The sequence below is a fragment of the Palaemon carinicauda genome, chromosome 11 (genome assembly GCF_036898095.1).
Source record: "Palaemon carinicauda isolate YSFRI2023 chromosome 11, ASM3689809v2, whole genome shotgun sequence".
In the NCBI taxonomy this organism is placed as follows: Eukaryota; Metazoa; Arthropoda; class Malacostraca; order Decapoda; family Palaemonidae; genus Palaemon; species Palaemon carinicauda.
Genome location: NC_090735.1, coordinates 75,030,569 through 75,054,176, shown reverse-complemented (window position 1 = coordinate 75,054,176; position 23,608 = coordinate 75,030,569). Strand labels below are relative to the sequence as shown.

Here is a 23,608-nt window from a genome sequence, read left to right as displayed (position 1 = left end):
TTACCCGAAAGCCATAAGGTTGAGGAAATTTTGAGTGCAACTCAAAGTATGTTAAGTGCCTTACAAGACTTGCAGTCTGAAAGGCTAAAGAGTTAGTGTCTTTGTAACCTAAACCAATAGTGAATAATGGAATACATTCGGTAATGGTCTAGAGATAAATCTCCAGCATCAAAAAGTTTGGATAGGTGAGGTTCTAAGCACTCCTATGGACAATCTAATACCAGCATGATGTATTGAATCTAACATCTTTAATCGGCTTGGGCTGGCTCAGGAGTATATTTTACGCCCATAAACAATTTTAGAAAAAATTAAGGGCTTGTATAAGTTCAAAATAGTTTTACGGTTTGGCCCTCATGATGTATGGGACAATACTTTTAAAATATTTAGAGCTTCAAGACATTTAGCTTTCAACGCCTTCAACAGAGGAACCCATGTAAGCCTAGAATCGAAAATCAATCCTAAAAATTTAGCTTTACCTACACAAGGGATCCACTGATCCAGATCTGGACGTACTCCCCAGATACGACAGAAATGGACAAAAACAGTTTTACTTTTTGAGAACTTTAATCCATTCATATTGGGCCACTGGATAATTTTGTCAACTGAGAGTTGTAGTTTTCTATCAACCATTGCCATTCTAGCAACAACGAATGATATGGAGAGATCACCCACACATAGCGTTGAGAGAACATCCCGGGAATGACTACGGATATCCCATTAATAGCTAGTGCAAAAAGGGTTACACTCAGCACACTAACCTGAGGAACACCCTCTTCATGACATTTACACTCTGATGGAGTTTCCCTAACTCTCACTTGAAAAATTCTATGCAAAAGAAATGACTGAATAAAAATTGGTAGCTCTCCTCTAAATCCCAATTCATGAATGATTTAAGTATACCATATCTTCATGTAGTATCATAGGCCATTTCAGGGGGAAAAAAAAGTCATATGGTGCTGTTTGGAAGCTAAGGCTTTACTAATAGAGTACTAAAGTCGTATCAACACTTCAGTCATTAAGTGCCTTTTTCCAAATCCACACTGACTAGATGATAAAATACCCTTCTTTTAAAAGTCCCACATCAGTCTTGCATTGACCATCTTCTCAAATGATTTTACATAAACAAGTTGTCAATGCAATAGGTCAATAGTTTGCTGCTAAAACAAGATCTTATCAGGTTTTAAAAAGGCTAAAATAATGGCTAGTTCCCAAACACTTGAATTACAATGATCATGCCATATTCTATTAATAATTCTTAAAATAAATAACTTTATATCAAATACATGTTACATCATTGCATATGGAATTCCATCGAGACCACGGGCTGTATCGTTACAAGTAGCAAGTGCAGAAACAAATTCTCTTTCAGCAAAAGGAGAATTATAAGACTCTTCCCTTCCTGTTGCAAAATTTTAAATTTGCTTTTCTTCAATGTTCCTATACTGGTGATCAGGAGCTGCTACACAATTGCATGATACATTTGAAAAATGATCAGCCAGGGCATTGCTAAGATCATTTGCTTCAGTCACATACTGACCATTCACTTTCAACAATGGTGATACGCTTGGGGTAAATTTACCGGCATTCTTTTCTATTTTTCTCCATACAGAAGATGGTGGCATTCTACTGTTGATTGAGGAAACAAAAGATACTCAAGGTTGGTGCCTAGCTTCTTTCATGGTGTTGTGGCGGGATGTTGCAACAACAAGCCCCACACCCTGAATCGCACCTACTGACAATTGTCTCAACAAAACAAACTTTCCGCTTACGTTATCAGCAGCGGGACTCTTGGACAAAAGGACATAAAAACAAAACATAACCTTAAAACTATATTTCCTTACAAACTAAAACGCTCAACATAAACAAAAAACAATCACACTTATCACTAATCATACAGTTAACACAAAATAGCCATTAATTATACCACCTTTCAAATAAACCAATAAAACCCCTAACAAAACTTGAAATTAACCCGCACACCAACACCACAATATGTATGTTTATATAATATACTCTATTTGCACCAACACTGTCGTCCACACAACGCCAAATTGTCTTTCACGGCACAACCACCAATCTGTGGCAAACAGAACTACAGTATATTAAGTTCCAACTGGACTGAACAGTCAATTAATGGTGGTTATAATCATCATCATCATCATCATCCTCATCATCATCATCATCATCATCAATCAATCAATCAAAATACACAGGCCAGGTCGTCAACAGTTGAGCAATCCAATAGAGTAGTCTCAACACAATCATAATACAGGCCAGGTCATCAACTAAGATCAGCATTCAAACAAAATAATTCTCCAAAGGAGGAATTATGGCTCAAAAAATAATTGAACACTTCCACGCTGGTCGAAATAATATAATAATGATAATTGTCCAGCATTCACACAACTGCCTCAAGTCGCAGTCAATCGAAAAAAGCATTCGCTCCGAAACATTTACCATTGTCATAACCTAGCTAAAATTAACAATCAACCTCATTTATACCAACAGTCTTTCTCACAACAAACAATCGATACACTCTCTCTCTCTCTCTCTCTCTCTCTCTCTCTCTCTCTCTCTCTCTCTCTCTCTCTCTCTCTCTCTCTCTCTCTCTCTCTCTCTCTCAGGATTTGGCAAAAACAAAAAATAAAAATAAATAAAAATCCACTAGGGGCTGATGGTCAGTATGCACAATAAATTTCACACCATACAAAAATACATTCAACGCTTTCACGCCAAACCTTATCGCAGCCAACTCCCTTTCAATCGTGGAATACTTCTGCTCAGCCTTATTAAATGCTTTACTTACATACGCTATCACTCTCAACTGTTCATCTCCATTTATTCTTTGCATTTGAACCAAGCAACCACCCATACTAATCCCACTAGCATCCGTATATAACTCTAGCATACGCGCATGCTCACTATAATCGGGAAAGGCCAAAGTGACGTCTCTCGCGGCCTCTTCTTTCAACTTTTCAAATGCTTCTATCATACGCGCATCCCATTTCAGTCTTGTACAATTTCTCTTACCTGTCCACTCATTCAAAGGCTTCCCTATTCCTGAAATTTCTCTGACAAACTTCCGACCAAATTCAATCAACCCAAGAAAACCTCTCAACTCACGCACCCTTTGAGGACATGGATATTCTCTCACCTTACTCACAAACTTATCACTCTTCCTTATACCCAATTCACTCACCACATGTCCAAGAAATTCCACCTCCCCGACCAACCATGTACACTTTTAAAGCTTAACATTCACACCAACTTCTATCAAACGTTCTAACACTGCTTCAAGCAACTGCATGTGTTCCTCAAGTCTCACTCGCAATCAAAATACCATCTATAGTCACCTTCTGTCGTTCAAACCCAAGGCCAATATATAGAGGTCGGTCGGACAGGGGATTATCCATGACTCACCCTTCAGGATTCGTCAAGCTCGCCACAATCAAGGCCTTTGCCACAATTGACCCTGCCCAGTCATACAAAACCTTTCGTAGCAGTCAGTTACCTTGTTACAACCAAAGCTATATTGTCTCTATTTACAACGGAAGCAGTCACTAAACCGACAATGCCAAATAACTGTTCTGTTTATGGATGTCTGAATACCAAGAGAAAAACAAAAGGCAATGGTATTAAGTATTTTACGTTTCCTAGAGACAAAATTTTCTGTGATAAGTGGATACACGTGTGTTGCCGGTCTGATGAAATCAATCCAAAACATGCAGTGGTGTGTTCAGCTCATTTCACACCAGAGGACTACATTGATGATATGAAATCAAGGTTGCTGAATATTGAGAGCCCTAAAAATATGAGGTTATTGAAGAAAACCGCTGTCCCATCTGTACATATACCAAAAGGTGAGTTAATTTCATGTAATGAAGGTAACTGAAATCCCACCTACAAAATTGCATTGCCTCCGAAATTTATGTTATTTTCTCTTATTGAAAGAGTTCATTCTATACGAGATTTCAGTTATTTTTCAAAACAAATTAGCCTATTCTCCCAGATTACCTTGGCGATATAATTGAAAATTTGAGAACGAATTACATCATACATGCATGTGGGTTTATGTGTTCTGCCTTGTTATATATTTTGTCAAAAGGTAAATCTTATCCTCTCTTTATTTGATTTTGTTCCAGAGAGAACACAGATGGAATCATCAATAGCTAGAGAAGAGAGGTCAAAAAAACGTATTCAGAGACAAACATTGCAAGAGGTATTCAGTAAAGAGGAGGAAATGTGTAATGCAGAGCAAGATGGTGCCATTGAAATCACTATAGGAGAAAATGGAAACTTAGATGAACCATGTGTGATAGAAAATGATAATAAGGAAGAGCAAAAAAATGAAGTACAACAATTAAGGGAACAGTTGAAACAGGTTAAGGAAGAAAATGCAAGATTAAAGGAATACATAAGTGTTTTAAATGAAAATGTTATGCAAATTATCAGAAACGTAGTGATTAAAACAACAGAAAATATTTAGTAAAACTCAAATAAAAGCAATTATAACAAAGAAAAGGGTAAGCGAATGGTGCAGTGAAGACATTGCATCTGCTTTAACTCGAAGAAGCATAAGTTCCAAATGTTACAAGTATCTGAGACTTAAGAAGGGGTTTCCATTGCCTTGTGAAACTACATTAAAAGAAAGAGCGAGTAGATTCTTGTGCGAGCCTGGGATTTTGACAAGTGTTTTGACATTATTACGTGCTAAAGCTGAAACTTTTACAGTAAATGAAAAAATAGCGGTATTAAGTTTGGATGAAATGTGTATTAGTAATGAATGGTGCTATGATAAGGGTATGGATGTATTGTATAAGCCGCACAACAGTGTCTTGGTTTTTATGCTACAAGGTCTTGCAGGGAAGTGGAAACAACCAATTTATTTTAACTTTGATGAGACAAATCTCAAGTCGTTACTATTACAAATCATAATGTATGTTGAGGCTGTTGGTTATCCCATTGTTGCCATTGTTTCTGACATGGGATCAGCCAATCTTCGCATGTGGAAAGAATTTGGCATTGATCCTCTTGTCAATAGGATTTCATTCAAGAACCCATGTGCTGACAGGGAGATATATGTTTTTGCCGACGTTCCCCACTTGATCAAATTAGTCAGAAATAACTTCATTGATTCAGGCTTTTATGTAGGCAGTGATTTAATTAATGACACAAGTATCCATGAAATGTTGTCAAAATCTAATACAGAATATGGACTGGCTTATAAAATTAATGAACTTCATTTATCTATTAATGGACAGCACAGGCAGCGTGTCAAGTATGCTGTGCAGTTATTATCCTCATCTTGTGCTAGTGCTTTAAGGTATTTGGGAAGTAGAGGTCTGTTGAACTCCAATAACTGGCAAGCTACCTCTGATTTTCTCTCACTGATCAACGACTGGTTTGATATAATGAATTCAAGCAACATGTATGGCGATATACCAGCGAGAAATGGCTTTGGGATCAATAAATATTTTCAAATAAATACTTTGGAAAAGGTTATAATGGTAATGACTTCTTTAAAAGTAAAATCTCAAAAAAATAAGGTGTCTATACAAATTTCAGAAGGGCATAATTCTTTCAAGTAAATCTTTTATTGGTCTTTCTAATATGGTAAAAGATGTTTTTAATGTAGATTATATCAGGACTCAAAAGCTGAATCAAGACTGTGTAGAGCATCTGTTTGGTTGCATAAGGCAAATGAAGGGCACATACGATCACCCCAATGCTGTTGAATTTAAGTTTAGACTGAGGTCATTGATTCTGGGGAAAGATGTAAAAATAATTAGTGAAAAAAACGAACATCATTGCAAAGGGCAACAATTATGATATGTTGATAAATGAATCTGCATGCAATTCCAAATACAGTGATGATAGAGAATTAGCATTAGAACTGTACTTGACCAGCTCATTGTTTAAAGATTTAGATTTTGAATGCCCCTCAGAAGATATAAACAATCAAATTCTAGATAAAGAAAACGAAAAAACGGCTGCCACTGTAATTGAAGATGAAGCTCTTAAATATATAGGTGGTTATATTGTAAAAAAGTTTTCTACAAAATATCCACAATTAGGAAGACAGATGAAAGAGTGTAAAAATTCAAATGAATCGTGGATTGGGATAGTAAACAGAGGTGAATTGTACATGCCATCAGATGAATTTTATTCTCAATTAATTGTGCTACGAGAAGTTTTCAACACAATCCACGGTTCATCACTTTTAGAAGGGAAATGGTGCAAAAAATCTCTTGTTGCTGAATTGCAACGATCAGGAGTAAAGGTCCCAGACGACATTATTGATTTTTTTGCAAAGATATCTATATATTTTAGACTAAGGTACTTAAATAATGCTATGAAAATTAAGAAAAGAAAGACAAAAATTGAAAATGATCGGGGAGATGCCAGAAAAAAATTAAAGTTAAATATTTAGATATGTTTAAATAGTTTTTACATTTCAGGATGTTCAAGCAATGAATTTTTATATTTAAAGTTAAATATTTAGATATGTGTAAATCGTTTTTATTTATGATTATATTTAAGTGTGTACATATTATTTTCATTAATAAAAGTTACAACTACAACCGAGTTTCCTTCAATTCTCACTGATGAATTCACACTGCTGTACTGTCTACAGTAATATTATTTCATCAATAAAATTGTTTAGGCATTCTCAGAATTTTCTGATAACGGAAGTATCAAATTAAGTAGTCAAGAGGAAGAATAATTCAAAGGAAATATCAATAATGCCTTAATATACAAAGCCACGGCCTAACAGAGAATCACCAGTTGGAGCCGGAGTGACGTCACAGTCAGCCAGTGGCGGGAAGATGACAGTTCTGTCCGACCGACCTCTATATATTGGCCTTGTTCAAACCCAGCCAAAACAACATTCATCGCCCTCTGAAAGGCAGCAGGTGCATTAGCAAGGCCAAAACTTAATCTTCTAAACTGATAGTGACAATTACTACTCGAAAATGCCGTAATGGGCCTGCTCCCCTTTGCCAGAGGCATCTGGTAATAGCCCGTAACTATATCTAACTTTGTAAAAACTTTCATACCATGCATCTTATACACACAGTCAGACACTACATTCATCGGGAAACGTTCTGTAACAGTTACTTCATTCACCTTCCTATACTCAATACATATACATAAACTTCCATTCGGCTTTCTTACAGGTACAATGGGGCTATTCCAGGCGCTCTCACTCCTTTCTATTAGACCTATTTGCTCTAACTCCTGGCACTGCTCTTCTATTTCTCTGGCAATAGGCGGAGAAAAATGTCGGGGACGCTGATAAATGGGGGTATCATTACTAAGAACTATCTTAAATTCAGGCAGCTTTGACCCCCCCCCCCCAATCCTCGTCACCACGACTCAAAACTCTCCGTCTATCCCATAATATCCTATACAATTGTTCCCTTTCACCCTCACTTGTATTCTCATCTACATTAATTCTTTCTTTCAAACTTTCACAATCCCAATCATCATCCTGCTTTACCTTACCTGCCATAACATGTCTCAATTTAACATACCTTTCATCCTCTACATTGACCAACGTATACATACATCCCATGCAATCACCCTCACGTATACCACCTAGTCTCTTCCTCCTTACAGTCGGCAACAAGCTCACATACACCTTCGGCTCCTGCAAATTCAAAATACCATCATACACACGCACACTTTTTTTCACTAAATTACCGTACTTGCTTCCGAACCTTCACAATTGTCACCGTTAGCTATTCCCAGACTATTCGGCCATGCAACTTTTACACTGACAACCTCACTCACATCTCTTGAAAATTCAACACCTTTCGGAATTAAAGGCACACCTTTAAATACCTTCGTACATACACTACCATCTTCATTCAAATAAAATTCCCCACCAATTTTACCCTTAACTTTCATCTTTATCATATATATACAAGGGTGTACAATCATACCACATTTTTTCAAGAAATTATAACCTAACAAGACATCATATTTGTCATTTACTCCCTCAACCACATAAAAATCATTATCTTCATTCATCAGAGCCCCCAATCAAAACATTTTCACGTAACTTTCCTTGAACAGACATACTTAAATTATCAATACTTTTCACTTCACCTTTACACCCCCTAAATTCACAAACATCCCTTACCTTATCGTGCGCATTCCTAACCGTTAAATTGACACCACAACCAGTATCAATCAAACCAACTAGCTCTATTCTATTAAAATTTACTTTTGCACTCATGCAGGCATAAGCTCTTTCACCCATCACGTCTTCATGCAGTAAACCTTCACGAACATGCATCACATTCACTACGCACACACTCAATGACTCACCCAGCTGAACCCTCTTACACTCTAGTTTCCCGAACATCCTGGCTGACTTAATCCATTCTTCCTACATACTCTAGCTACATGCCCATCTGCACTACATTCAGTACACTTACCCCGCTCCTTGCACATTCTAGCATAATGACCATCCTTACCACAATTACCACAAATCACATTCATACGATTACTACGACATCCACTCGCTATGTGCCCAGTCATACCACACCGATAACATTTTACCCCTTTCTTGCACTCCTATCCCTCCAAACCTGATTCCCTTGCCTAAACCCTTCATTTGTCCTTACAGGTATTCCCATATTACTCGCCCTAACATTCCTATCTACTACACTATCAGCTACCCTCATCGGTCCTCTCATAACAGCATCTCTAAAAGTAACAAATTGTGGCACACTTTCCTCGATTCCAGTTCTTACACTCACAGATTTGCTTTCTTTCATACACCTATCCAACTCGTGATCCTCAACTATCTCTAAATTATCCCCCATGTCAGTTTTTCTTACGTCCACCTCATTTTCTCCTTCCGTTTCAAATTAATAAACTCAGCAACATTCAAATTAATAAACTCAGCAACATTCTCAGGTACAGTAGCCAAAAACTTCTTCATTAATTCCTTATTCTCATTTATGCCTTTATCTCCATACTTCTTCCTAGCTAACGTTTCCAACCTACATACATACATCGATATTGCTTCTCCTATATTCATCCGTGCTTCATCAAAATCATTCTTACGCATATACCTAACACTCCCTTTCATACGTTTTACCTGCTCAATAATCCTACCTTTCACACTATCATATTCAACATCCCCACACTCATTATCACACCATACACCGTCAACAAATACCCAGTCAAATATTCTCCTAACTCCCTAGCCCAAACACTTTTACTATCACCATACTTATCCTGACAATACCTCTCATACTCCTTGAAAAACTCATATAAATCCCTACTACTATACTCATTGAACCTTTCACACTGAGGTACCTCTCTGATAAACACAGTCTTACACACATCACGTTCATTCTCACTGCTATCATCACTACTACCTTTCTTCTTGTTTCCTACTTCCTCGCTAAAATATAAAGAATCTAATTCCACACTCATACTCCTATCCTTGATCATACTCTTCCTAGCCCTTTTCTTACTCACCACTTTTACCCATTCACAATTATCCTTGCTCTTATCCTGAAACTTTTTCTTTTCTTTCTTCACATCACTTTTACCTTTCTTCTCATTCTTCCTATCACATTTCTGTTCATCCTTACTATGCCTAATTCCCTTATCTTCAATCTCACTATCACTATTTCTATTACTATCACTATCACTTCCTTTCCCATTATCACCAACCTTAACCTTCTCTTCCACTATCACCTCATTACCCGAAGCAGAAACCACTCCTCTCCGACTACACCTTCACCCATGAAAGTTTTCATCATTCCCATTATTTGCCCCATCATAGCTTCAATTCGTTCTTCATTCTCGCGCAGCCTTATCTCAACACCCTCTTCCACTCTCTCTACAGTTTCCTTTAACTCCCTAATCTCCTTCTGCATTGCTTCATTCTCACAGTTCAACCTCTCATTCTCTACTAACAACCTTTCTTTCTCAACTATCAAATTCTGCTCCCGTTCTTTAACCAAACTCAATTCTTCCCTTAATAACATGTAGTGCTCTTCCATTTTTTCAGTCTTTAATCTAATTTCTTAAACCTATCCGTCCTTCGTCAAAGAGTCCAGCTATCAATCCCACCTCAGCAGTCTCTGTTCGGGCGCAAAAATAATGTGGCGAGATGCACAGAAAAGCAACCCCCACACCCTTGATCACTCTAACAGACAATTGCCTCCTCAACACAAACTTTTCCCATACGTTATCAACAGCGGGACTCTTGGACAAAAAGGACAAAAAAACTAAACATAACCTTAAAACTATATTTCCTTACAAACTAAAATACTCAGCATAAACCAAAAAAATTCACACTTATCACTAATCATACAGTTAACACAAAATAGCCATTAATTATACCACCATTCAAATAAACCAACAAACCCCCTAACAAAACTTAAAATTAACCCGCACACCAACACCAAAATAGGTATGTTTATATAATATATTTTATTTGCACCAACACTATCGTCCACACATCGCCGAATTGTCTTTCACGGCACAACCACCAATCTGTGGTAAATGGAACAATATTAAGTTCGAACTGGACTAAACAGTCAATTAATGGTGGCTATAATCGTCATCATCATCATTATCCTCATCATCATCATCAATCAAAATACACAGGCCAGGTAATCAACGGTTGAGCAATCCAATAGAGCAGTCAAAACACAATCGTAATACAGGCCAGGTCATCAACTAAAGATCAGCATTCAAACAAAATAATTCTCCAAAAGAGGAATTACGGCTCAAAAAATAATTGAACACTTCCACGCTAGTCGAAATAATATAATAATGTTAATAGTCCAGTAGTGACACAACTGCCTCAAGTCGCAGTCAATCAAAAAAAGCATTCGCTCCAAAGCATTTACCATTGTCTTGAATCACCTCTACTGAATTATCATAAGATATGTTATCATTTAGAGGCAAGTACAGAGAGCAAATTGTATATTTTCTTCCTATATCAATCTGTAAAGCCATTACCTGTAGAGGTGTACGGATAAACATAGATATTTGAGAAACATCTCAATGAACGTATATGAGACTTCTGCCATGGCTTCCTACTCAGCGATCATATGGTGTCCTATGGCTAATATATTCACAAGGGCAAGGGGTATTAGCATCAAGCTTGCTCTCCTGTAGACATATAATTATGGGGGAATGCTTGGGAATTAAGAGCTGAACTTCTTTATATTTGGCAATTAAACCCTGACAATTCCATTGCAAAATGGAGGAAAAATCTATGCTTTATTTTTTGGAAGAACATTTGGATGAAGTCTTCCCATTAGCAACTTTTGATCTAAGACTATTTCCCAGTTGTTTTATTAGATAGGGTCTTGATAAAAGGGGTTTTGTATTTGTTATTTTCTTTTTGTCCTTTTGATCTACCTGCTGAGGGGGAAGTTGGACCTCAACTTGAATTTCTAATTTATTTAAATTGTCTTCTAGTTGATCAGAAACATCAACAGACAATACATCATATTTATTTAATGTCATAACTCTAATCTTTTTTATGGAAGGGGATGAGAGAGATGGAGGTCTTTCTATTTTCCGATTAATAGGTTGTGAGCTACCAGGTTTTTGTACCTTCCCTACTACAGGTGCACCTGATAACTTGGTTTAAAGTGTAATCTCCATTAAATCAGGCAATGACATGGCCTGGGAGAAGTTAGTACTTTCCATTGTAATGGGGAATAAAGGTTGGATAGTGGTGGGAAATGTCTTTGATACACAAGCACCTTGCCTAAAGTGTACATTCTCCATGGTAAAGATTGGAGCAAATATTACAAATTTTATCATTCTTGCTAACTTTGGAAGGATGCCAAAATTTAAAACAATTAGAACATTGCAGTGGCTTCTGCTTAAAAGGTCAAACTCTAATCCTTTCATTTTCTATGTCTATGTGGAAAGGTACATCAGCACCCTGGAAATAAGTATAATCATTGATGTTCCAGGTACTTTATGTACTTTCTACACTGATAGCGGACACATAGCTGATATCTCCTCTTCTGTGAATTCATATAGATCCCTATTGAAAACCACTCCCATTCCATAGCTAAAGTTTACATGGGGGTTTGATGTCCAATTTTGTATCATCATTTTCTGTCTTTAAATTGGACACTATAATAGACTGTATGTATGACTTGCCATTTATCAATTAACTTTTCTCACTGAATCGAGATATATCTCCAGGCGTCATCGTTCCTACCTTTCTCTGAAGAAATTGGCAGATCTTAAAATAATTTTCTGTACCTCCTGTAGATTTAACAAGAAATTACATTGGTTCTTTTAGCTTTCTTTGGGATGGCATACCTATTTCTATGTCTTTATCAATCCAATCTGCTAGTCTGTAGACATCCAGATCTTTAGGTACCCCAATCACAGAGAGCACCCGTAATACTCATATTACCTACTTTAATATCAATAATGTTACGGCTTGCATTGAATGCTTCTTCATTACAATTAAATGATAACCAAGAATTCCATTTATCATGTTGAAGTTTCATGCTAATTTCTTTTATTAATCCGTAGCATTCAAATAGCTTATGTTGTACATCATAATTAGCTTCATTTGGGAATTGGGTAACATACAGGATTTTTTATTTTTCTGTGTTGCCCAAATTATCCTTTTTTCGAATCTTCAAGGAGTAGTCCTTTTTAGTTCGTAAGTCGTCAACGGAACTTTCTTTAAATGATTTGTCATAGGTTGTTAACAGTGCCGGGGAAGAGTCAGCATATCAAGGGGAGGGGGGGGGGTTCATTGTCATCAGAATCTATAAGAAAATATAAATGGGTAATGTGAGATGTAAAATTGTTTGATGTAATCTACTGATGTTAAAAAATCTGGTAATTTGGGTAACAAAAGGAAACTGCAAATCCTTCATGTGTCCCAAATTCCTTTAGAGAGAAACTATGATGATATATATATATATATATATATATATATATATATATATATATATATATATATATATATATATATATATATATACATATATATATATATATATATATATACATATATATATATATATATATATATATATATATATGTATATATATGTATATATATATATATATATATATATATATATATATATATATATATATATATATATATATATGTATATATATATATATATATATATATATATATATATATATATATATATATATATATATATAAGTATATATATGTATGTATATATATATATATATATATATATATATATATATATATATATATATATATATATATATATATATATGTATATATATATGTATACATATATGTATATATATATATATATATATATATATATATATATATATATATATACATATATATATGTATATATATATATATATATGTATATATATATATATATATATATATATATATATATATATATATATATATATATATATATATGTATATATATATGTATATATATATATATATATATATATATATATATATATATATATATATATGTATATATATATATATATATATATATATATATATATATATATATATATATATATACATACATACATACATACATACATACATACATACATACATACATATATATATATATATATATATATATATATATATATATATATATATATATATATATATATATATATATAGAACATTTGAGTGCTATGGGTTGATAAAGGAAATAAGGATGAGACTCGGAGATGAAAAATGGGACTCATGGATATCTTTTGAGTCATGACGAAGCGTTTAATGCTGTTTGTAATATTAGTAATATTAAAATTAACAACTTGAACATCATGGGAGCTCTCTGTGATAAGGTCCCAAAGGAATTGGATGTATACTAACCTGCTGATTGGTTTGAAAAAACATAAATGTACCCATGCCTTCGAAGAGAAAGCCAAAACCACCAATGTGGCTCGTAGGTGAACCTAAAGGGATAATAGGAAATTATTTTAAAATATGTAAGTTGATTCAGAAAAAATAGCAACTAATGCACCTGGAGATATATCTCATTTTGGGAAAAATAATTATCTCTTCCATGCCAAATCCTCGATGTATTCTTAATAACTATCTTAACTTGCAGACAAGCAGTGATGAAATTACACTAGAATTTAAACCTCATCTAAATTATAGTTATGGAAGGGGAGTGGTCTTTAACAAAGACCTGCAAAAATTCACAGAATAGGAGATGCTTACCATGTGTCCACTAAATGTATGGAAAGTGCATAAGGTTCCAGTAACATCAATGATTATGCTTACTTTCCAGGATGCTGACGTACCTTTCCATATTGTTATTAAAAATGAAAGGATTAATGTTAGTCCTTTCAAGCAAAAGCCCGTGCAATGCTTTCATTGATAAATACCCTAATAGGAGATGTGAACTGTATAAGTTGGAGGAAGCTGCCCTAGACTTCGACCTTTCAAGCAGAAGCCACTGCAATGTTTTAATTGCTTTAAATTTGGGCATCATTCCAAAGTTTGCAAGAATGATAAAACCAGGAGAAAAAGTTCCTCAGTAATCATCTAACCCACCTCCTACTGTAGGTAGTTCTCGAAAAAGAAATTTACCATCTACTGATAGTGTTGCATAACAAGACAAGAATCTCCTACTAAAGATTTACCGTTGTGTATCAACAAAAAGACATTGCCAATCACTATCCAACCTTTATCCCCCATTACAAAGGATAGTAGTACCCTCTCCCAGGACATGTCTTTGCCTGGTTTAATGGAGATTCCACTTGAAACCAAGATATCAGGTGCACCTGTAGTGGGGAAGGTACAAAAACCTGGTAGCTCACAACCTAATAATCAGAAAAAAGTGTAATTAAGGGATTCTGATGAAGGAAAAATCTATTTCTGGGAAGAGGCCTGTGACATCCGGTGAAAGGTCCTTCTTTGTACCTTTCCTAATATAAATCTTCCAAATATACTAGAGAAAGATAAAAGCATGGAATGCAGAGGTTACAACCCTCGCGCGAACACCTTGTAGGTGTCGTGTATTTAACAAAGGCGTGCGAAAACCACTATTCACAGGCTGTCTTCCATTTAGATAATCCCTTCATCAATGGGGAGGGCCGTGACAGGCCCTAGAGAACATAGTTGAACTACCCCACCGACACCTACCACGCACGCCCTCTAGGTCATCCTTCTGATTTTGGACTTGCCCGCAAGTTGAGATTGTTTTTGCCCAGTGTTTTTCGAAGAGTTTCTCGTTAATTCAACATGACTGACGTTGCTACTTCACCCTTACCAATGTTAAGTACCATAGTTTGTTTTGACAGCTTATTGCAGTACCGGGCATTTGTTCTGTTTCCAGTATGGTGGTTTTTAGTTTTGGAAGCGATTGTCCTGCCGAGGTATCGGCAGCCATTTTGGGTTATGTTCGCTTCGGTAAATTTTCAAGTTATTATTGCCCATCTGGTACTCTGTCATCTAGGTTATATCACTTATGTTTTATGACCATTTGTATTATCATTAATTATTATTAGTTTTTACTATGGTATTTATTTGCTTGCAAGTCCAATTTGGACCTACGAAGAATAGCAATTTAGTCTGTTAGTTTTGTACTCGCCTCAGGAAGGCTCGATTTAGACTATATCCTTGTTTATTTGTTACGTTGTCGTTATTCTTCGTTCTTGGTTATTACAATTACTAAGAAAAAAGCAATCAATTTTATTATTTTTCTTATATTATTGTGTGATGTTAGTTTTTTATTATGTAACCTTGAGAGCGAGAGCATAGAGTGCTGGTTTCCTGTTCTACAGATATGAGTTATCCCTTCTCTCGTTTTCTTTATTAGCTCGAGTAAGAGAGGTGAATTTCCCGTTTTCCGTTTTTATACGATCACGAGTTATTCAGGCCTCCTCTTATTATCCGAGTTGATGATAGTATGTTTAATGTTATACACGTTTTATTGATGTGGTTACTGTTTATATAGCTAGCACTATTAATAGGTACGTTAGTGTATGAGCCATTAATTGGGGTCGTTTTGTACCGACACCCTTAGCTCCGCCTTGAGTTATACTCCGCTATAATGGATACTCATTGGGTGAGAACTAGTCAGATATTTGGAGTGCAATGGTGAAATCCGGCACTCAGACTCCGGCTGAGGCCTTTTGCACACGAACCTTTGTCATGTTTGATCACAATTACACTATTACGGCCCCTTTTTCATCAAATCTCCGGCTTCACTGGAGATAACACACACATTCAGAATTGAGGTTAATGCTATCGTACCAGTGACGGTCACGATATCACGATGACGGGCCTTTGCTACCGGATCTCCGGTACAAACAGAGATCAAGCAGACGTTCAGAACCGAAGTTAACAATGTGATACCGATGAAGATTAGAGATTCATGTTACGTGGTTACTGATTTTTAATATAATTTCTTAATTCATTAAGGTGCTAGCTACTACCATACTCACATATAATTAAGATTCAAGTGTTTTCTGTGGATTCATATGTCACTGACCAGAATCTCAAGGAACATCCAGAATTATGTCTTCTTTCTTTTACAGAAAGTCCGCTGCGCTGCCTTTACTGATCCCATGGGCCATGATCTATGCCGGTCCCATGCCCATTGCGCCATATCCTTCTCTCGGGAACCGGGAAAAGCCCCCTACATGATATGGTTCCCGGAGTCATGCATGCTCTGCTATGAGCTGTCATCCCTACTCCTGAGCGAGGAGGTAAGTTGGTTCTAGTTTGTTCCTGTTAATATCCTTTGCAAGGAATTAATTGGTCTTTATATATTTACATCAGTTTTTGCTTCATCATTAATCCCCTCTCCTCTTTCAGGCTGATGATTAATCTCTCCGGAAGGCAAGAGCTACTCTTCGTCCTTGGGTGTCAGGTTTTGGGAGGAATGTGCCGTGAGAATGTAGAGATAGGTAACTTTGTTTCACAATCCATTTGATCCTAACTGAAGTAACATGTCAAATTACCACTGAATGTAGCCCACATATTCACACTTATGCTAGTCTTTATGTACACTTGTATATGTGGATTAAATATTTAGAGGACTGATTCCTAAGAGGTTACGTATGGAGATGTTTATGTCTCTCGTTTTGGCTTTGTAAACCTGTATTTTCTTATTATGGTATTTATTTTTTTTTCCTATTTTTCAAAAAAAAAATTCTTTATTTTTGTAATCAGTAATTACTTCTTTTCCCTACATAATCTGTCCCCTTCTCAGCCAAAAATTTATATATTTTTTTTCTTTTTTTTTTGTCATTTTTTTTCCTCTCCTAATGTTCAATTACGTTTAAATATGAAAATATCTTCCCTAGAAAGTATACTGCTCCTCTTATTTAGGACTCAATGCATAGCCCTGCGGAGAAGGACAGGGAACCCAAGAAAAGATGATAGGGAAATTTGAGGATCTAGCTGGGTCCCCTTGCCCAGTATAAAAATCGAAGGGTGGTGCCCAGTGCCCAGTTCTCTCGACTGTTTACCTTTTGCCCAGATTTCTCAGTATTCCTTCGTTTTATCTTTTTGTGTAGTGAGCGTTGGAGTGTGGTCGGCATTCAGACATTAGACAGTCTGCGTGCTGCATCGGGCCACAGTCCGCAAACCACTACAACGGAGTGACGGGATTCAACTGTCGGAGCATGTTGGTGGGGTTTCTTCCACTTAGAGGATGACCCCAAAGGTGAAGAATCCGTCTTTGCCTTCTTCTTCTGGCATCTGCTGAATTGCTGCCACTGGGAGGGAGAACAGTCCCTCCACACATTTCAGGGAGAATCCTGAGTACAAGCGTGACCCCTGCATGCAGGTCAAATGGGGATTAGGATCAGTATTCAGCACAGGCATGCAGGGGAGCCCTTCTCAGCCTAGATAAATCTGCATTCTCAATATAGGATTGCAATCACTCTTACATACAAGGAAAATGGAAAAGTTTATAATTTCATGGCTAGATGGTTTTAATGGTCTTTAAAATGAGTTAAGCAGAGGAGAACTGAAAAGGTCTGTTCTCTACTGGGCCAAAATAAAAAGTGGCTTGTGTTGGTTACTGCATGTGTGAGCAGGGTGGTTCGTCCAACCGTACGCTAGCCCCCTTTAACTAGCGGAGGGTAGTTGCCCCTAGCTAAAAGTTTTAAGGCTACTTTCAGCTGTTGCAAAATCATATTTCCACAATAGAGAGCTGAAAGGTTTGTATTTCGTGCCAGAACAAATTCAAATTACTTTCGAAATTTGTGATGCTTCAACACAAAATAATTTAAAAATCAGCTTACCTTTACTGCCGCTTCATGCAGCCTCCGGGCTCTGGAGTAATAACCAAGACCTGCCCATACCCGATTCACTTCCTCTAAAGTAGTTGTGGCTAAATCCCATACTGTCGGCCATTTTGACATCCATTTTTCAAAATATTTTAAAACTACAGCCACCTGTGTCTGTTGCAGCATAATCTCTGATACCCAAACTGAAAGATTAGTAGAATCAAAAAAAAAAAAATTACTCAGAAGAGGAGATTTTTTTTCATTATTTAGTAACCTAAAAATTAAAAATCTATGGTGACAATCAAACTGTTATACACAATTCACTTATATGTGTATCTAGCAATTTATTTTAAAGATTTAGAATGGCATTTCAAAATTCTAAAAGAATAAGATTAAGGCTACCAGATACTTATAATTACCCCCTTTTCTGTTAGAAAATAATTCCAAACAATTCAGTCCCTCTTGAAAAACTGGAAGAAAATGACAGCCATCAAAATTTATTGATTGATTGAAAGTTTTCTGGCATCCTGACATCTAAGGTCATTGATGCCGATAGCATTTATTATATATGAAAAATAAAAGAATTCAATTAAAACTATAAAAGTAAAGGAGTCATTATAATAGTTAAATAGTTTTCAGAAGACCTGCTTCTGAAATAAATCTAAAAATGCCACTCGCATAGTAGGACATATCATGTCAAAGACCCTTGGCAAAGATGAACCTGCCATCCTCACCTCGAGCCTCAAACAGATATCTACTTCTTAAGTTATTATAATTAGGGCATTCGGTCAACAAATGCCTCACTATTAAAGGCACTAAACAGTCCTCACAATACGGTTGGTATTGGCCCTTCAGCAGAATCTCGTGTGTCAACCGTGAGTGACCAATACGGAGACGACAAAGAGTCGTCTCCCATTCCCGGAGTATCATGTTATACCTCCAAGGTGATATGATATTTGTTACTTCCCTCATTTTATTGCCATCTAGACTATCGCAGTGCTGTTGCCATTTATTACAAACAATTTCTTGATGTAAGTTAGGAAATCATTACAGGGAATGGGATACCTCCAAGGTAGCAATTCGGATGCCGCATTTTTTGCCAGTAAATTTGCCTTCTTATTCCCAGACACACCTATATGTGCTGGAACCCAACAAAATCCAACTGTTATACCTCCCCGTCTAATAATAAAAAGCCATTCTAAAATCTTTAAAACTAGAAGGTTACTAGAATTAAAAACTTCCAAAGTTTGAAAAACACTCCTTGCATCACTAAAAATTGTAAAATTGCCTTCCTTTTCCAAAGCCATTTTCTCAACAGTGGTTAGTATTCCATACAGTTCGGCAGTAAATATGGAAACTGTTAGAGGAAGTGCACCTCTACAATTAAAATCATTACTATGTACTTCAAATCCAACACCAGCGTCAGATTTGGAGCCATCAGTATATATAAAAGTCGATCCCCTATGTTCTGCAACATGTTCCATAAAAAGAGACCTGGATTCTAATTTGATTGATTGATTTAAGGTTTTCAGGCATCCTGACATCTAGGGTCATTGACGCCAATATCATTTAGCTTATATATATAAAAAAATTAAAGAATATCCAATTAAAACCATAAAAGTTAATAAGTCATTATAAAAGTTAGATAGTTTTCAAAAGACCCGCTTCTGAAATAAATCTAAAAATGCCACTTGCATAGTAGGACACATCATGTCCAAGAATCTTGGCAAGGATGAACCTGCCACCCTCACCTCGAGCCTCTAACAAATATCTATTCCGCAAGTTATTATAATTAGGGCATTCGGTCAATAGATGCCTCACTGTTAGAGGTACCAAACAATCGTCACAATACGGTAGGTGTTGGCCCTTCAGCAGAAACTCGTGTGTTAACCGAGTGTGACCAATACGGAGACGACAAAGAGAAGTCTCCCATTTTCGGGGCATCATGTTATACCTCCAAGGAGTACATTTGTTACCTCTTTCATTTTATTGCCATCTAGACTATCCTAGTGCTGTTGCCATTTATTGCAAAGCAATTTCTTGATGTTAGGTAGATAATCATTACACAGAATAGGATACTTTCTTGGCAGCAACTCGGATGCAGCATTCTTTGCCAGTGAATCTGCCTTCTAATTCCCACACACACCTACATGTGCTGGAACCCAACAAAATCGAACCATCATACCTCTGCGTCCAATAATAAAGAGCCATTCTAAAATCTTTAAAACTAGAGGGTTACTAGGATTAAAAACTTCTAAAGCTTGAAGGACACTCCTTGCATCACTAAAAATTGTAAAGTTACCCTCTTTCTCCAATGCTATTTTCTCAATAGCAGTTAATATGCCATAAAGTTCGGCAGTGAATATGGAAGCTGTTAGAGAAAGTGCACCTCTAAAATTAAAATCCTTACTATGTACTCCAAATCCAACGCCAGCATCATATTTGGAGCCATCAGTATATATAAAAGTCGATCCTCTATGTTCTTCAACATGTTCCATAAAAAGAGACCTGGCTTCTAGGTAAGTCATATTCCTCTTAACTCCAATAAAGTATTTACAAAAAAATATCTCTGGGAATTTTCATTGAGGAGTTGATGATACCTTGAATGGAAGCACTGTACCTTACTTCTAATTATATCCACTGTTTAATAATCGTTTCACCCGAAAGCCATAAGGTTGAGGAGATTTTGGGTGCAACTCAAAGTATGCTGTGTGTCTCACAAGGCTTGCAGTCTGAAAGGCTAAAGAGTTGGGGAGTCTTTGCAATCTAAACCAATACCGAACAATGGAAGACATTCAGTAAAGGTCTAGAGGTAACTCTCCAGCATCCACAAGGAGACTTGGGATAGGCCAGGTTCTAAATGCTCCCATGGGCAATCTAATACCTGCATGATGTATTGAATCTAATATTTTTAACCGGCTTGGGGTGGCTGAAGAGTATATTTCACATCCATAACTAATTTTGGAAAAAATCAAGGCCTTATATAATTTTAAAATAGTATTGCAGTCTGCCCCCCATGATGTATGGGACAATACTTTTAAAATGTTCAGAGCTTCTACACATTTAGCTTTTAGCGCTTTTAGGTGAGAAACCCATGTAAGTCTACAATCAAATATCAAAGCTAAAAATTTGGTTTCCGATACACATGGGATACGTTGACCTTTAATGTATATATCCGGGTCTGGATGTGCTCCCCGGATACGACAGAAATGTACAAATGTAGTTTTACTTGTCGAGAACTTAAATCCATTCATATCGGCCCACCGGATAATTTTGTCAATTGAAAGCTGTAGTTTCTCTCAACCATTGCCATTCTGGCTCCAGCAAATGAAATGGAGAGATCATCCACAAATAATGTTGAAAGAACATCCTGGGGAATTTCGGAGGATATCCCATTAATTGCTAGTGCAAAAAGGGTTACACTCAGCACACTACCCTGAGGAACTCCTTCTTCCTGGCACTTACTCTATGATAGAGCTTCCCCAACTCTCACTTGAAAAACTCTATGTGAAAGAAATGCCTGATTAAATGGTGGTAGCTCTCCTCTCAATCCGATTTCATGAATGGTTTTAAGTATACCATATCTCCATGTGGTATCATATGCCTTTTAAAGGTTAAAAAATATAACATGGTGCTGTTTGGAAGCAAAGGCTTCACAAATAGAAGACTCAAGTCGTATCAACACATCAGTCGTTGAGTGCATTTTTCTGAATCCACATTGAATCGGTGATAAAAGGGATTTTGACGAAGGAAAAATCTATTTCTGGGGAGAGACCTGTGGCGGCCGGTGAAAAGAGTGAAAAGAGTCCTTCTTATATACCTTTTCTGATAAAACCTTCCAATTATACCAGAGAAAGATAAAAGCATGGAATGCTGAGGTTACAACCCCCGCGCGAGCACCTTTTGGGTGTCGTGTATAAAGCAAAGGCGCGTGAAATCCACTATTCACAGGTTGTCTTCCATTTAGTTAATTCCTTCGTCAAAGGGATGGGCCGATACAAAGGCCCTAGCCAACCACCAGCGCCACACCACCCACGCCACGACGCGAGCGCCATCTGTTGCATTGACCATCTTCTCCATGATTTTACATAAACAAGATGTCAATGCAATAGGGCAATAGTTTGCTGCTAAAAATTTGTCTTTACCAGGTTTTAAAAAGGCTAAAATAATGGCTAGTTCCCAAACACTTGGATAACTATGACCATGCCATATTCTATTAATAATGCTTAAAATAAATAACTTTGTATTAAAATGTACATGTTTAATCATTGCATATGGAATCCCATCAGGTCCACGGGTTGTATCATTGCAATGAGCACGTGCGGAATCAAATTCTCTTTCAGTGAAAGGAGAATAACACGACTCTTCCTTTCTTGTTGCAAAATTTAAAATTTTCTTTTCTTCAACGCTCCTATACTGGTGACCAGGGGCTCATACACACTTGCTGGATACATTTGAAAAATGATTAGCCAGGGCATTGCTAACATCATTTGCTTCAATTACATACTGACCATTCACCTTCAACACTGGTGGTGGGTTGGGGGTGAATTTGCCAGCTATCTTTTTTACTTTCCTCCACACAGCAGATGGTGGTGTTCTACTGTTAATGGAGGAAACAAAAGACATCCATGACTGGCGCCTTGCTTCTTTCATGGCATGACGGAACTGTGCTTTACATTTCTTGTACATAATTAAATTCTCATCAGTTTGGAGTCTACGCAATCGTGTTAGAGATCTTCTTGTGGCTCTGTGGAGGGCAGTTAGTTCTGAAGACCACCACGGGACTGGTCGTCGTTTGAATAACACTATTGTTTTGGGGATTTAATTGACTCCTGCTGTATGGAGAGTTCCATTCAGTAAGTCTATGGCATCATCGATATTTTCAACCTGTTCAGCATCCCCATCAATTTCGCTTAGCTCACAAAATTTTTCCCAGTCCGGTTTGTCAAGATTCCATCGTGGAGATCTCTGTAAAGGTGGACCAGTGTTGGTGTTTATAATGATTGGTGCATGATCACTAGTATGCCAATCATCTAATGTCCTCCAATCGAAGTCGAGAAGGCAATCAGAGCTTACGATTGATAGGTCAATACATCACAAGGTACCTGTCTGGACATGAAAGTGTGTGGGCTCTCCTGTATTAAGGAGTCCCACATCTTCATTTTCCACAATTGATGATATATTTCCCCTCGTGTTTGCTAAAACATCACCCCACAAAGGATGTCTACCATTCAAATCTCCAAGTAAAAGAAAAGGTTGATTGAGTTGTTGAATCACCTCCATTAAGTTATCATACAAAATGTTATCATTTGGAGGCAAGTACAGAGAACAAATTGTATATTTTCTCCCTATGTCAATCTGTACA

General features: G+C 36.7%; 1 protein-coding gene across 3 annotated transcripts in view; it reads right to left on the bottom strand.

Annotated features, from left to right (window-relative positions):
• LOC137650072 (adenine DNA glycosylase-like) overlaps positions 1 to 23,608 on the bottom strand; it is a 476,996-nt gene that overhangs the window by 361,102 nt on the left and 92,286 nt on the right. For all 3 annotated transcript variants that reach the window (XM_068383131.1, XM_068383130.1, XM_068383133.1), the window contains exon 3: positions 18,259 to 18,446. In XM_068383131.1, the coding sequence (XP_068239232.1) occupies positions 18,259 to 18,446 (188 nt within the window). The remainder of the gene's footprint in view (positions 1 to 18,258; positions 18,447 to 23,608) is intronic.